Raw genomic sequence first — 14,872 nt, 5'->3', positions numbered from 1 at the left:
GCTGCCCTACATCAGACATCCCTTCTCTGTACCACTGACTCCCAAAGCCTCAGGGAAGGACCCTATCAGCACTCACTACCACAGCAATTCTGTTATCCTCTATAAGGAAAGGGAGAAGAAAAATGGGAGCTCAAGAGAAAGACCCAAAAGAGCTGAAATGATGGAAAACCTGGGGGGCTGAGAGGCCACTGAGAAGGACTGAGAGGAACTGCAGTGGCTGATGCAACTTCAAAGAGAAGCTGACCCAGAGTAACAAGAGAACACGAGACACAAAATGAATGCAGAATAAGTGTCCAAAAGGAAACAGCTAGTAGGTAAGCTGTCTTGTGTGCTCTGGGGGAGGAAAATAGTATGATCGCATTCATAAATAGAACTCTGATTACTGAATTCCTTACTTAATACAACAAAACCAGTAATTCTAAGTGGTGCGATCACTTCAATGAAACAGCAGTTCTGTACACTAAGAGCAACACTATCCCAGCAAAACCACACTGTAATATTAAAACAAGGGAAACCAAACCAAAATTCCAGAATTACAGACTTGAGTTCCAGGGCTGTACCAAACAAACTGATGATTTTCATTGAACACATACATAACTTTCAAACAGGCAACAAAAACCCTTCTACTTTGCTGTCACTGTTGGGTTTGATACTGCTCTCTCTGCACCAACAAGGACAAATTGCACCAAACAGTATCTGGGTGGCTTAACTGTCACTCCCTTAACCATAAAAATATGCTATATTTAAAAATAATTAGAGACACCTGAAGTTATAATAAGAGACTTACTCCCAAGAGGTGCTAACGGAAAGGCTGACACATGTACCCAGCCTGCCCTCCCCACATTACCTGGAATACCAGCACACCCATGTGTGAGACAGCTAGATTAATTTTGGTGCCCTCACGGTCAGATGCAAGGTGAAATCTGATGCCATACATCTCCAGTTTCCGAGCAATTTCAAGCACTTGAAAGTCTGATTCAGCAGGAGTTTGACCCCTATAATGAGGAAGAACAATAAAGTTTTAAGAACAATCTGATTCTGCAATATTGCAAACATTGCTAATGCACTTACGTCTTAACTCCGGCACCATATGAGAATTCTTTCTCTCACTTAGTTGGGCAGTTTCAGTCCAAGTTAAGTATTACACCAAAACTTTTGTAATAGGAACAATATGTAACAGTAGATGACCAACCTAAAATTTATCCCTCAGACAGAGGCACTGAAACAACTAACTAGTCCACAGCTTTTTCAGTTTAGATTCAATAAAGTCGAACAAACCTGAATTTATTCCACAATGCTCCTTCTTCTGCTTGCTTGCACACGCATCAGTATTAACCAGATAAAAGCAGAGATGAAAGAGCTGCACATCCAGCACAACAGAAACAAAACAAATACTGCAACAGAAAGACCCGTTTCAGGTGGGGTTTTGGGACTGCATCAGAATTCTTATGCTAGTACTGCCGGGTGCAATGCATTCCCCCAGTCTTTGGCTGTGTAATTTCCTCCTTGCCAAGGAATCCAGAGAAGGATTTTAAAAAAGAAGTCATCTGCTGTTGAAATGCCTTTGAAAACAGGAGGAAGATGTACACACATGGAGCACCCCCTTTCTGAGCATGCACAGAGCCCAAGCAATCACTACAGTGACTGCTACAGACTCTGGCTCACACCATTCACAGATTCAGCCTTCATTTACTTCTCCACAAGTCTGCTGAAATCAAACAACTGACATTTTGTTCTCCTGCACGACAAAACAGCTCCTTCCCCCACCCCTCCACACCCATGTTTTTTCCACGAGGGGGAGTTTACTGGATTACAGTGCGTTTTTCAGCTGGTGCTCAGGAAAGGGAGGGGTGGCCACGGACCATGAACTAGAGCTAGACAGCAGAGCCTGCACACAGACGAGAGCCCACGTGAAGACAATCCACTCGAACTAGCTACAGCAGGAGGCCCTTCTCCTTTGCTAACTCCACAGAAACACAAACAGCACAGGACCTGCCAGGGCACTAGGACTGGTGACACTGCTTCAGCCACAGTTGTATAAAGTGACCCTGCATCTCCACTGAAAATGATTAGAAATAATAAATATTATGTTTCTTCCACGAGCCACCCACGCCAGTGCATTGATTGAATTGTTCCTGCATTTCCAAGTGCTTTAGCACGTAAGGTACAAGGAAGACAAGGGGAATAAAAAATTATTACTCTATTTACAACCAGCTAGTCCTGAAACCAGATTAGATCCTGAAAAAAAGACAGTTTAAAAATCCTGCTTTCCAAGAAATGTCCTTCCTTCCATAAATCTGTGTGTCATTTCATTAAAACAGATGATGAGCTATTTGTAGTATGATCTATTTTCATGCCCTATGTAGTGCCAAGCATAACGTCGGTACTAAACACATTTTCCTGCTACCCTGACTTGCTTTTCTAGGCATGCTCCTTAAAAAAATACCTCCTACTTACCTATAGTCATTTTTCAGACTAAACAGCCTTTTTGCTCCAAAGAAATTTCTTTTAAATATAAATTGAGAATATTAAAGTGAATGATTATTTCATTTGAATTTATCAGAAGCAGGGATGATGACAATACATATTACCTGCATGTAGGAATGAATTATGAAACTTATTTAGTATGTTAAAAATGGGAGCTGTTTGCAGAAACAATCCTTCTTTGATTCTTAATAAAATGCTCCTCAGACTACAACTCATACATACACAAAAATGGACTGAGAAAGTATACCTGAATGGACATACACTTCATGACAGCATTTCAACCGTTTTCTATAGCCTTATTCATTCTGGAGGGCAAAATACTAATCTAAAATACTACAACAGGAAATCCAAAATTTATTTTGCCAACTGCAGAAACCAGGGATTCAGTGAAGTTCCGACCTTTACAAGTTCAGCCCATATGTCAACCTACCCAAAGGCCAGTGTAACATGACCATGTATGCATAAAGGGATTGCAAACAACAAACACAGAGGAACAAAAACCTGACTTTAAATGGAAAAAGAACTGCCAGACTACATAGAGAGTCTTGTAGCTGCATTTCTACCAGTGTTACCACCACATGAACTGGTTACATTGAAGAGCTTAAACAGGTAAAGCAGATTTCACTTCCTCTTAATGAAATGGGTAATGCTGGAATAAGTGTTTTTATACTGGCTTTACGTGTTACTAACATAATTTCTTCCATAGACTCCTTACCTGCATCAAAATAGCTCAGATACCATGGTTCCTGTTTATTAAACACTTAAAAGATAAAAAAGGTAGATGATAGATACTAATTTTGGCCACAGCTTCTTAGAGTTACACTTTAAGAGCACTGTGTGTAACTTCCACCCACACTAATTCCTGCTGTAATTCTTCTGAAAAGAGTGACATTAAGAATGAAAGTGGTGCTTTGTCTTTTAAATAGGGTGCTGCTGATGCTAAGGTCACTGGAGGCTGGGAAGGGAAAGGAAACAAAAATTAGGATAATAAAATGGTGACTAGAAAATTGGAGCTATATAGTACTAAAAGTTCTTCATAAACAGTCAAGTATAAGTGATGCAGAACCACTGACGGCTATTTTATGCTCAGATATGAGCCAAAGCACAGCACAGCTCAGAAAAAAATGAAAAAACAACCCAGATTTAAGAGTTTTTACGCACAGGACCTGCCTGTACCTACAAAACAAGGAAGAGCCTTGAGTGGGGAAAGCTGGTAGCAATGTTGGTCACTCACCCTGCATCACAGTTACAAAGGAGAAACAGTTTGAGAGTAATTGCCCTCAGATGTTTGCTGCAGACTAAGCTGCACAGACCAGCCTGAAAACAATCTGGTCTAATTTTGCTTATCCATTAAGCAGATAAATCTACTTAATCTTCCCCAGGTCAATAGACAACAAACTATCAATTACAAGTGTTTTCCAGCAAAAACTGCTGTCAATGAAACAGGTTTTCGTTTAAAGGTCCCTTACATACATATCTCAATTTAGACAAATACCAATTGTGTGCTACAATACTTGCGTGGCAATGGATTCAAAATAAATGCTGTTAAATGTTAAGTGATTTACACAACATTTAAAACCAGTAATTTATAGAGAAGTTTAAAGATAAAGTGTCAAACACTGCATGTGTAGAAAACGTTCAGACTACATAGCAACCTGAAGTTATCATTTTTCTAATTTACAAACAATTCAAAGAATTTAAATCATGGACAACTAGGCTAACAAGCTGTGACAGGACATGAGGGATAACAGTAAAGGTAAATGTAAATCTATCAAGCCTTCAATTTCTTTCCTGATTTATCTATGTACACACAAAAAAAAACCAACACAGCCATCTGAACGCAAGCAAATCATGTTACCTTTAATTCTAGAATACGCTTCCCTCAAAGCAAGTATTCTACTTGCACTACTTGTAGGAAAGCAAAACCACTGCATTTTGAGTGTCCGGGGTGCCAGGATTTAACTGCACCACCACCAGTACACCATCTTCAAAATATAAAGTACTTTTTCTTTTTTTTTTTCCTTTTATAAACTACAGAAATAAAATCAGTAAAGTTAATTCAGGCTTTTGCTGAAGCAACCAAGTAATGTGCTATACCAGAACTATAACTCATCCTGTTTACTGTTACTACGTTTGCAAATTTAAATGTAAACCTCATCTTTCAATATTTGTGGAATTAAAAGAAAGTATTTGTACAAGTGAAAGAAATAAAAAAGGATATTTAACAGAAAATAAGGTTTCAAGTCCCATCTTTGTGAATAAACATTCCTGATGTATTTTATCTGGATTGGATACACACATTCTGTTTTTTTCAGGTTTATGTTCTTCTGCCATTTCTAATGGTAGCTACAGTGAAGCAATAAAAAGAATAAAGATTAACATCAAACCACAACTTTCTAATGTGAAGAGACACTCCACAGCATCATCCAAAGGGACTGAACACCCTCTGCAAAGCCATACACATCCTCCTGCTCCCCCAACTCACGTATGGCACTGGAAGGCTCCTGCTGCAACTCTAGCCCAAGAAAGTCAAATTGAAGCTCCCGGCTTGATACAACCTGTACACTGCTGTATGAGTAAGGGTGCTCAAGGCAAAGCAATGGCTGCTGAGGAGGAAAACTGAGGCAGAAATAAGATGATGCAGTCGTGATGCAGAGATGAGCCATCCTACTAAAAATGTTCTTTTATCCCTGTAGGCTCTGTTTATATAAGAAGCCTCTGTCAAAAGCAATCATCAGTGGAAGAAAACACCAGTCTTCTGAAGCCAGAGTGGGGAAATAATGTCAACTGAAGGAAATGAAGATTTTAAAAAAAAAAAGAAACATGATGCACAGGGATAATAAGAAGTATTTTGTCCATTTAACTGGACTGCCCATCACCAAGGAGGCAAATGCCCCAGGTCCACACTCCTGCTTGCTCCTTCTAACAGAAACAAGGGAAAAAAATGTGGATGTGCTCTGAGAAAACACAGGACCTTCACAACTACTAAAAATGGAAAAGGGTGGCCAACACTCCCTGGGCAAGGGAAGCGAGAGGAGACGTGTAAGGAAGTCACAGCTATTTTTAGGATTGCAGTTCTTCCAAAATTACGTCTCTCTAACAAAAATTTTTCCAAAGGCACAGGGCGATTGGAAACATGAGTTCAAGGTACTCAGGTATCACTAATGTTCTGTTGTAACCGTTTCTAACCACACACGTCAGCTTTTAATCTTAACATGGTTTGAATGTACACTTCCAAAACACTGCTTTAAAATAAGATTTGCAATCATTTTAATAACATGGCTGTGTTAGATGCAATTCTCATTAAGCTAATGAAAAGTACACTTACAAAACATGGAATCTTTTTATATTAACTTTTCACTGACTTCTTCCTGACAGGCGAAAATACAAACTTTCCTTACTCTAAAGAACAATTAGAAGTCACTTGTCTGAAACAAAAGCTCGGCCCTAATTAGTAGAATTAACAGTCCCTCACTGACTCGGGAGACAGTCACGACCTTTCCATCAAGAAAAGGAAGCCAAGAAAATGCCCCACGAGCAAAAGCAACTCAATCAGATCTGGGCATGTGATTAACAAAGGGTTGTTCTGTGGATGGTTTGGATGTAACTTATCCCAGAACTACAAAACCCGCATTTCTTCTCAAATTTTAAAGCAATCAGCCTGTACTGCATAATGGTGTCTAAACCTTTCATGAAGCCATTTGTACCTTTAGACTCCACAGCATCTTGAATCAGTAAGTTTCACAATGGTCTTACGAGCTGTATAAGGATGTTCCTCCTTTAACCATTTGAAGTCGTCCAATTGTTTCAGTACTTTTCTTTTGACATGAGAAAAATAATGAAATATTTCTATGAACTTAGTGGTTTCCTTTTTCAAGCTACTGTCTCCTAAGGTGAAGAGTCCCAGCATACATTTTATTTTACTTCAAAATCACTTCAAAACATGTGTGTTCCTTCATTGTTTCCACATGCACCTCAAAGGTTCAAAAGCAGAAAAAAAAGTAACAAACACCTGATTTCATCGAGAATTGAAACTGAAATGCCATCAGTACTGGTAATTCAGTATAACTGAAAATGAGTGATCACAAAAAGAAGTTAATTATTGAAGTTCTTAGGAACTGATTTTCTAATAACACAGTATGTTTCTTAGCCTTGAACACAGATGCTGCCCTGAATAACATCCTTGTTCTGTCAGTCAGCAAGAATACCAGAGTAAAAGGAGAATTTAGATGTCTAATATAGTATTTGGATTAAAACACACAACCATAAGAAACTGTGCAGGTGGATATTCACAGCTAACAAAAGCACTTCAAACTGTTAAATCCTAATATGGAAGGTCTCAAAAACTACACCCAAGGGGTGAAATCAAACCTCTGTCACCATTTTATCAAACACTTTATCTTAATTTAACCTGTTGCCTCCAAGAACTGCATAACCAATGTTAGGGCCATTATGGTTGGGAACAATCAGGAATTTCTCAGCAATATTAACACTGTGTGCTTAAAAGCTGTGGCAAATATAGAATGCAAACCCTGATCTTCCAAGTAGTATTTTGGTCACACGAGAACCTCCCTGGAGGTTTACCCTTCCACATGCATCATACATTGACTTGTCAGTCTCACCTTGGTGACTGGCAAGATCCTAGAGCAGATCCTCCTGGAAACTATGATAAGGTACATGGACAACAAGGGGCTGATTGGTGACAGCCAACAGGGCTTCACTTAAAGGCAAATGGTGCCTGACAAATCTGGTGGTCTTCTGTGATGGGGCCATGGCACTGGTGGATAAGGGAATAGCAACTGACATCATCTACCTAGACTTGTACAAGGCATTTGACATTGTCCAGCATGATATCCTTGTCTCTAAACTGGAGAGGAATGGACTTGACAGATGGACCACAGCGTGGATAAGGAATTCGCTGAATGGTCACACTCAAAGAGTTGTGGTCAATGGCTCCATGTCCAAATGGAGATCAATGAGAAGTGGCTCTCCTCAGGGGTCGGTATTGGGATTGGTGCTGTTCAGTATCTTTATTGGCAACAGGGACAGTAGGATTGAGTGCACCCTCAGCAGGTTTGCCAACGGTATCAAGATGTGTGGTGTGGCTGACACACTGTAGGGCAGGGATGCCATCCAGACAGACCTGGACAGGCTGGAGAGCTGGGGACAGTGTTGAACCTCATTTAGTTCAACAAGACCAAGTTCAAGGTGCTGCACCTCAGTCAGGGAAATCCCAAGCACAAATACAGGCTGGGCAGAGGCTGGATTGAGAGCAGCCCTGAGGAGAAGGACTTGGGGGTGTTGGTCAGTGAGAAGCTCAGCATGACCTGGCGGTGCGCGCCTGCAGCCCAGAAACCAGCCGTGTCTTGGGCTGCATCAAAAGGAGTGTGACCAGCTTCTGGTACTTAAAGGAGCCAACAAGAAATCTGGAGAGGGGCTTTTTACATGGGTCTGTAGTGACAGGACAAGGAGCTGACAGAGGGGAGATTTAGATTAGGTATTAGGAAAAAATCGTTCACTGTGAGGGTGGTGAGGCCCTGGCACAGGGTGCCCAGAGAAGCTGTGGCTGCCCCATCCCTGGCAGTGTTCAAGGCCAGGTTGGACAGGGCTTTGAGCCACCTGGTCAAGTGGAAGGTGTCCCTGCCTGTGGCAGGCGGTTGGAACTGGATGAGCTTTAAGGACCCTTCCAACCCAAACCATTCTGTGATTGTCTATTCCAAACCTGCTTACTTACCAAGCTTGCTTACTTACTTACACTGTACACACTGAGTAGATCTTCGCATTTTAAAGCCAGCCAGATTAGACTGTGAAACACACGACCTTACTATACATTGAATGTGCACAGTGGAAGAAGTTGGAATTTCAAATAAAGCATTAATTTATGCAGTTCCTGACTCTGTGTTGGAGTTTATTTTATATTTGTAGCAAATAGTTTCTTTGTCCCTAAGAAACTTTACTTATTTAAAAAATACTCCAGCTGTAAGATGAGGTATTGCATAAACTCTGATAAAAGTTATTTCTCTACCACTCCCTCCATCCATCTACATCTTCATCATGCTTAATAACAGAAAAAAACAAGGCCTATGCATTTGATGACAAGCTGAACCTAAACTTTGTAGATTGGATATTCTGAAGAATGATTTTGCCTAAAACCATTCTTATAAGCTCACGATAGCTCTTTGTGAAATGTTATTAAAGGTAAACTGAAAAAATCACTTGAGAAAAATAACTGCCCTACAACTTGGTCCTAACTATGTAACTATCATTACATCCAACTTTACTTGCTAGATGTAACTGGTATTTAATTTATATAACCTTAACATCATCCTATTGTGCAGTGTACTCGACCTCCACCAAGCCAGTCCACCTGCTTCCCAGGAGTACACAGTAAGGGTATACATTAATTCTGACTTACACATGTTTCCTGTGGAACTCCAGAATCTTTCCTTCAATTCTTTCCTGGTTTGGAAAATACTGGTTTGTTTTAAGGTGTTCTCGATCCTCTGATTCATCAAAATCTCCTATTTCAGCTATTACAGAAAACAAAACCATGTTAGAATACTAAGAAATAATGGAAAAGGCACAATGACCAAAAATACTTGGTAAGGAATTACAGAGATTCCAAAAGCCAGAATGTATTTTCCTTTAAGTGCTACAAATCTGTGCATCACACTTTGTACCCAGCTTCATTTTACAAAACATTCACATCCCAAGCAGACTTCCTGGGGATTACAGCATCATTTCAACATTGTTTGGAAAATTCACACTTTGACTTCTTTACAGTCAAAGATTTGAGACTTGTAGAAGGCCTGCGAGGTGATCAAAACATTTCTTTGTTACAGGTATCTCATACCAAACCAGCATATTTCAATTTAAGTTTCCTAAATAGATGTAAAATAGTTATGAACAAGCCTACTTGGCAGGAGGGCATATTACATGTTGAGTATCATAGAAAATAAATACATGGCAAAAGAGAAAGCAGTGTTATGTGACTCTACTTTCCCACAGTGTGTACATCTTGAATTCTGGTCTTCCCTTCACATATCCACACCATTCAGAAATTATGCTGTGGATTTAGGAAGAGGTTTACAGAAGAAAAAAGCATAAATCAGAAGTGCAGAACAGCTTCCATCTGATAAGACGTGAAATGACCAGAAGTCTTTGGCATGGGAAAAAAAAAGCATGAGGTAGGCAGAATGTATGGCACATGTATATAAAAGCTCCAAGTTGAATAAATACATTTAAAAAAGCTATTTACACTTTTGTGATAATGAAAGATAAAGTTACAATATTAAAATGCAAAAGTTCTAAAAAGACAAAAGGATATACGTTATCCTACAAACCTCACAAAAAACTAAGCTGTGAAGCTCATTAGCATGGAAGGACGCCAGAAACATAAGCAAATTCAAAAGTTAGACAAATACATGGAAGTAAAATTCATCAAGGGCAACTTGAAGAGGTGCAGAGTCAGTCTTCAACTTACAAAGGCCGCATGCAAACATTACAGGATGGATGAAGCAAAGGAAGTATTGCTACATGCTTGCTCTGTTTCAGAGGCCTTCCCCATAACATCTGCTATTAACTACTGTCATAGAAAGGAGACTGGACTATGTGAACTAACAATGCCATCCAAAGCAGCTGCTCTTTAAGAGAACACAGCAATATCCTGCTTAAAATCAAGCCAGCATAGGAAACGAGAGAAAATTGAAAGGCATTTCTGTAAAACAGTTTATCTTAAAAAGAATCATATTCTTTCTCACTTCTGATTTTCTAGTACAGTAGAAGCAAACTAAGCAAGGCCAGACAATGAGATTTTCTCACTAGCTCCACACTGCACTGCTGGAAAATCACGAGCAAAGTTTAACCATGTCGCTCACTGACAGCACACAAACAACTCAGATTTGCTCGCGTAATGAAATCACCATAACTAATATAATTATAATTTTATTATTATATTACAATGCAGAATTAGATAACTAATAACCATTTAGCCGTGCAGCTTTAGTTTCAACCCAGCAAGGAGGCACAAAATCCCATTTCTGCAGCTCAGGTTACAGGTTTGTAAACACTGTCATTTGGCAGCTGCTCTGGCTGATTTGGTGTCTGAACACATTCATGTTTTCCAACCTGCTCATCTTAAAGGCCACATTTTAGGTGTTTAGGCATGTAGAGACTAAGCAAGCAGCAACATGGGGAGCTTCCAAATTAATTGCTTCCCATTTCCATTTTCACTCCCAGCAAGGAGGAAAGCTGCTGACGATCCTACTGTCGAACTTGTCCTGACACATGTCTAGTTTTACTTCAGCCTAGTCTCTATACACTTATCACCCCCAGCCACAGGGAAAGTGAGAAACGAAGCCAGGGATGCACAGAGGAAGATGGGAGCAGCTGTCTGGAAGATAAAGCATGCTAGTGACCCAGTTTGCAGAGCCAGTGAAAGGAGACAACACGCAAGGTGTTTAGTTTCATACAGTCTCCATAAAGCCAAAGTGATCTCATACATAAGCACCAGCTGTTCATCACCACAGCAAGCCCTGATGAGAATCCCAATGTTCAAAATCAATAGGTTTACTACATGTAGAGAAGGAATTACCATTGAGACAGAAAATGCTTCTAGTTACTTAAGATTCTGTATGCTATTTAACTAAGGTTAGCAATGGCAACATCACCTGATGTCAAACACAGTTGAGATACTCACATTGGAGAAGGTGAGAGACCAGAAGAGCAGCTGTATTGTCGCTGCAGGTCAGTCGTTCCTCTGCCAAGTCTCTCTTGATTTGCAACGCAAACAGGTACCTGAGAGAGAGTTACAAGTACTGGAGTTGTAAGTACCACCCTGACACATGAAAGAATGATGGAACGACTGAGCAAGGTTTTATAAAACCAGAATCTCCTAATTCTTCCTCTCTCCAAAACCAAGATAACACAGAAGTCTTGCTTGCAAGAATGGCCAGATCAAACCAAATAACCCGTGATTAATCCAATGCAATTTATCAGCACAAATGAACACACAGGAATACGGAAGCAGGAGCACGGTGCTTTTAACAAGTTTGATTTTTGAAGTAACAGCAGCTGTCATTTTTAGCTGGAAAGAAACTTAACACTTCACATGATTTTATCTATTGGAAAAAGATGGAAGAACATCGTTAATTCTAATATTCTGTTAGGAAAAATAATAAGCGTTTCTGCTAGCACTCAATTAATTTACTCATTGGTTGTATTTTCCAAGATCACAATGTTAGCAGCCTACAAAGACAGTAAGAAATGAAATTTCCTTTTCTTATACTCCTAAACTCATTTAACTGAAGTATTTCCCAATCAGTTGTTAAAGAGGAATAGATCTCTGCCTAACAGTTTTTTTTTTTAAGTAATAAACTGACTGCAAAACATACAAGGATAGAAGAAAAACATGGCATCCTTGAAAGCATGCTGGTAAGGACCAATTCTGTAATCTAAACTAATTTTAATATATCTTTATGAAGGTATGAATGAATTCTTCAATACACCTACTATAAAGCATACATAACATTAACAGCATTATGAAACACACAGATGATCTAAGCACAGACCAAAAAATGTTTCATTAATGGGCAAAAATATAGTTCCTGTTCCCAAAAGCTGTGTTCCTAATGAAATTCTTACAAGAAACAGCAATTAACATAAGAAAATTGGGAGCAAATGAAATATTTAGATACTATTTATCATTAAAAGAGACAATTGTACCCTGTCACAGCAGTTATCATGCTTCTTTGCTCTAAAGTAAGTCTGAAGGACAATAAGGAACCTCTGTGGATCCCTAAAAGGAATTCCAATTAAAAGTAGTACAACTGGGAAAAGCACTAAATGAGTTCTTTAAACACTAAAATCCTGAGTAATGTCCTTGTTCGAGGCACAGACTTCAACCCATGTTCCCAGATGCCAGCAAGTAGATTAAGGTCTGCTTAATTTACCGAAGATTAATTGGCAATCAGCAGAAGTTACTCATGATGAGCACCAGTGAAAAAAGGTGAACAGTAAAGCGTGTTTGCTAGTTGTAGGATACTTAAAGTATGGACTTCAGAAGTTTAAAAGATAACTCATTTATTAAAATAGGTACTGATTATTTTATATATGTCCTGTTTATAAATTTTTGTATTTCCTCTATATCCTGTCTCTTTGACACCATGGTGTTTGGCAAACCCTACTCTGGACTGTTTTCTGTTTTGAGCGGTATTTTTTCTGGTAATGGTCATCTGCCAACATGTGTACAATAAAACTGTGACACTAATGAAAAGTGCTCTTTTGCTCTCACTTCAATGTAAGTTTTGTTTAGCAACAGATACAATATCCCTCTACCTTTACCTTCCTTTTATTTCAGTAAGTAATGCAAATCAACTTCTGCAAAAAATACTTTACCTAGTATATTCCTCTTGCAACTGACCCGGGTCTGGAGGGAAAAACTTTACAGCTAGACGAAGCATTGTAGTCTTTGGTCCTGTAAGAAAAGGTTGTAATTTCACAAAAAACTCTCCTTCATAAGCACATGCATATTATGTTTTCCAGCAAGCAGAGAAATAAAACACACATGAAGCCTAGCCAGCTTTCAGCCTGCCAGCTAACTATAGCGGGCCTATGGGGTACAGATTGTCCACATCAAGAGGAGTGCAGTAGGTAGCTCCTCTGAAAACTACCCATACTACTTCCAAGGTAAGTCTGGAGCCTCAATGCTGTAAAAATAGGCTTGACCACCACAAAAGCTATAATAATACCTCAAAGCAACAACTTGACTCCACACAAAAGCACTGCAGTGAGAAGTTCCTAGAAGGGGAGGAAGGTGGAGACACATCCCACAGACTCTCCCAGCACCAACCACCACCACCAGAGTGGTTGATGAACTGAATCCACAAGTCCGGCTGGACCAAGCTGGCTCCACGTGGCTCCCAGCATGCCCGTTAATACCCATATCCTCCCATTTTTAAAACTGCCTTTGTCAACCTTGACTACAGGAAGAAAACTAATTTATCATTTTAATCTAAACAGAATCCTAAATAACTATTTGGAATAGTCAGTAGTGTAACACTTTACAACAAGAAGACCCCATTTGCAACTATGCAGAAAAGCAGTCATAAATTTTAGCACATCCCCATTGTTTTAGACCATTTTGGAGGAATGTACCATCATATGTACCATCAGGGAACACACAGGCATCAGCCTATGATCTAAAGCCAAGTTTTCCCAGTGCTATTCTATACCACTTATGTGGTATATACTTATATATATAATTTATATATTTATATATATAGACCATTTATATGGTATAGAAGAGGATATGGAAAGAGTAATCAAGCGACATTGCAGACCATCGGACCTTTTGACTAAGACATAATTCTTTCCAGCCAGGAGCACAGGAAAAACAAAGCAAGCCTACTGTGTGGAGTATATAAAAAGATGGCACTTGGGTTGAATTAGAGTTGGGTTGAAACTGGGTGGAAATAGAGTGGAAGTATTATATACCCATTCTAAGAAAGCCTTCTTTTACAGATGATTTAGCTCTTTTGATTAAAAACAATGTCATTAAAAGTTAAAAATATGACCTTAAAGTTAAAAAACAACTCTAGGTGGAATTGGTGATATTTTCTGGCAATCAGTTTTAGGCAGAAGAGTAACTCAGAACTACCTCCCAGTACTAATTTTCCACATTTTTCAATTAAGAATTTGAAAGGAGTAGGAATCCATCACACCCTTCCTAGTCTTGTTCTTCCACAAAGCCCTATACAAACAGAAAACAAGCAAGCAGCTTAACCCTGTTCTAAGGGGAAAAAAGAAAGTTTGATCTAATCTTTCAACATCTGAAGAACTATCATACTGTATTCTTCAACTATTTTTAGCCTTTAAAGTGCATATTGCATTACTTTTTAGAGTAGCATAAAGCAAAGATAGCACTGCTATTGCAATATCCTCCTGGCAAAAGAGCAGAAACAAATTTCACAACCAAAGCAAAGAAGACTCTGAAGCTGCAGCTGTGCACCAGGTGGGCAATCCCTACCTCTGCTCTCTTAGCAAAAGTGCTCCAGAGCACGCTGAGAGAATTTTTGAGAATGACATGGGAATACCCACCCCACTGAAATTCCCTGTGTGCCAGCAAGCTCTGAGTGCAGTTTTGTTTCAGCCCTTCTGAAAGGTGTATCAGGTCTCAGACAAGATTTCACTACTGCAGAGGCCGCCTCCTCCCATACAATAAGTCAGTGTAATAAGTCAGAATATTCCTTTTTCTTTCCACCATAAGACAACACAACTTACAAAAGCTCACAAACAGCAAGTGTTATGTTTCCCTCCAATGTAACACCAGCTGACCCAATCTATCTATTTATCACACAGAAAGAAGCCTACCTTCAGTAAGTTTCCA

General features: G+C 39.3%; 1 protein-coding gene across 6 annotated transcripts in view; it reads right to left on the bottom strand.

The window, feature by feature from the left end:
- Positions 1 to 14,872, bottom strand: part of FARP2 (FERM, ARH/RhoGEF and pleckstrin domain protein 2) — a 73,724-nt gene that overhangs the window by 33,157 nt on the left and 25,695 nt on the right. For all 6 annotated transcript variants that reach the window (XR_009963303.1, XR_009963304.1, XR_009963305.1 and 3 more), the window contains exons 5-8: positions 12,883 to 12,961; positions 11,186 to 11,283; positions 8,903 to 9,017; positions 848 to 995 (exon numbers count right to left, since the gene is read on the bottom strand). Coding sequence is in view for 3 of the 6 variants with exons in the window: in XM_062611147.1 (XP_062467131.1) it covers positions 848 to 995; positions 8,903 to 9,017; positions 11,186 to 11,283; positions 12,883 to 12,961 (440 nt within the window). In the remaining 3 variants the exon portion in view is untranslated. The remainder of the gene's footprint in view (positions 1 to 847; positions 996 to 8,902; positions 9,018 to 11,185; positions 11,284 to 12,882; positions 12,962 to 14,872) is intronic.

The sequence above is a fragment of the Pezoporus occidentalis genome, unplaced genomic scaffold, assembly GCF_034315485.1.
Source record: "Pezoporus occidentalis ecotype Australia unplaced genomic scaffold, CSIRO_AGI_Poc_V1 ctg151, whole genome shotgun sequence".
In the NCBI taxonomy this organism is placed as follows: Eukaryota; Metazoa; Chordata; class Aves; order Psittaciformes; family Psittacidae; genus Pezoporus; species Pezoporus occidentalis.
This window is presented reverse-complemented; position numbering and strand designations above follow the sequence as displayed.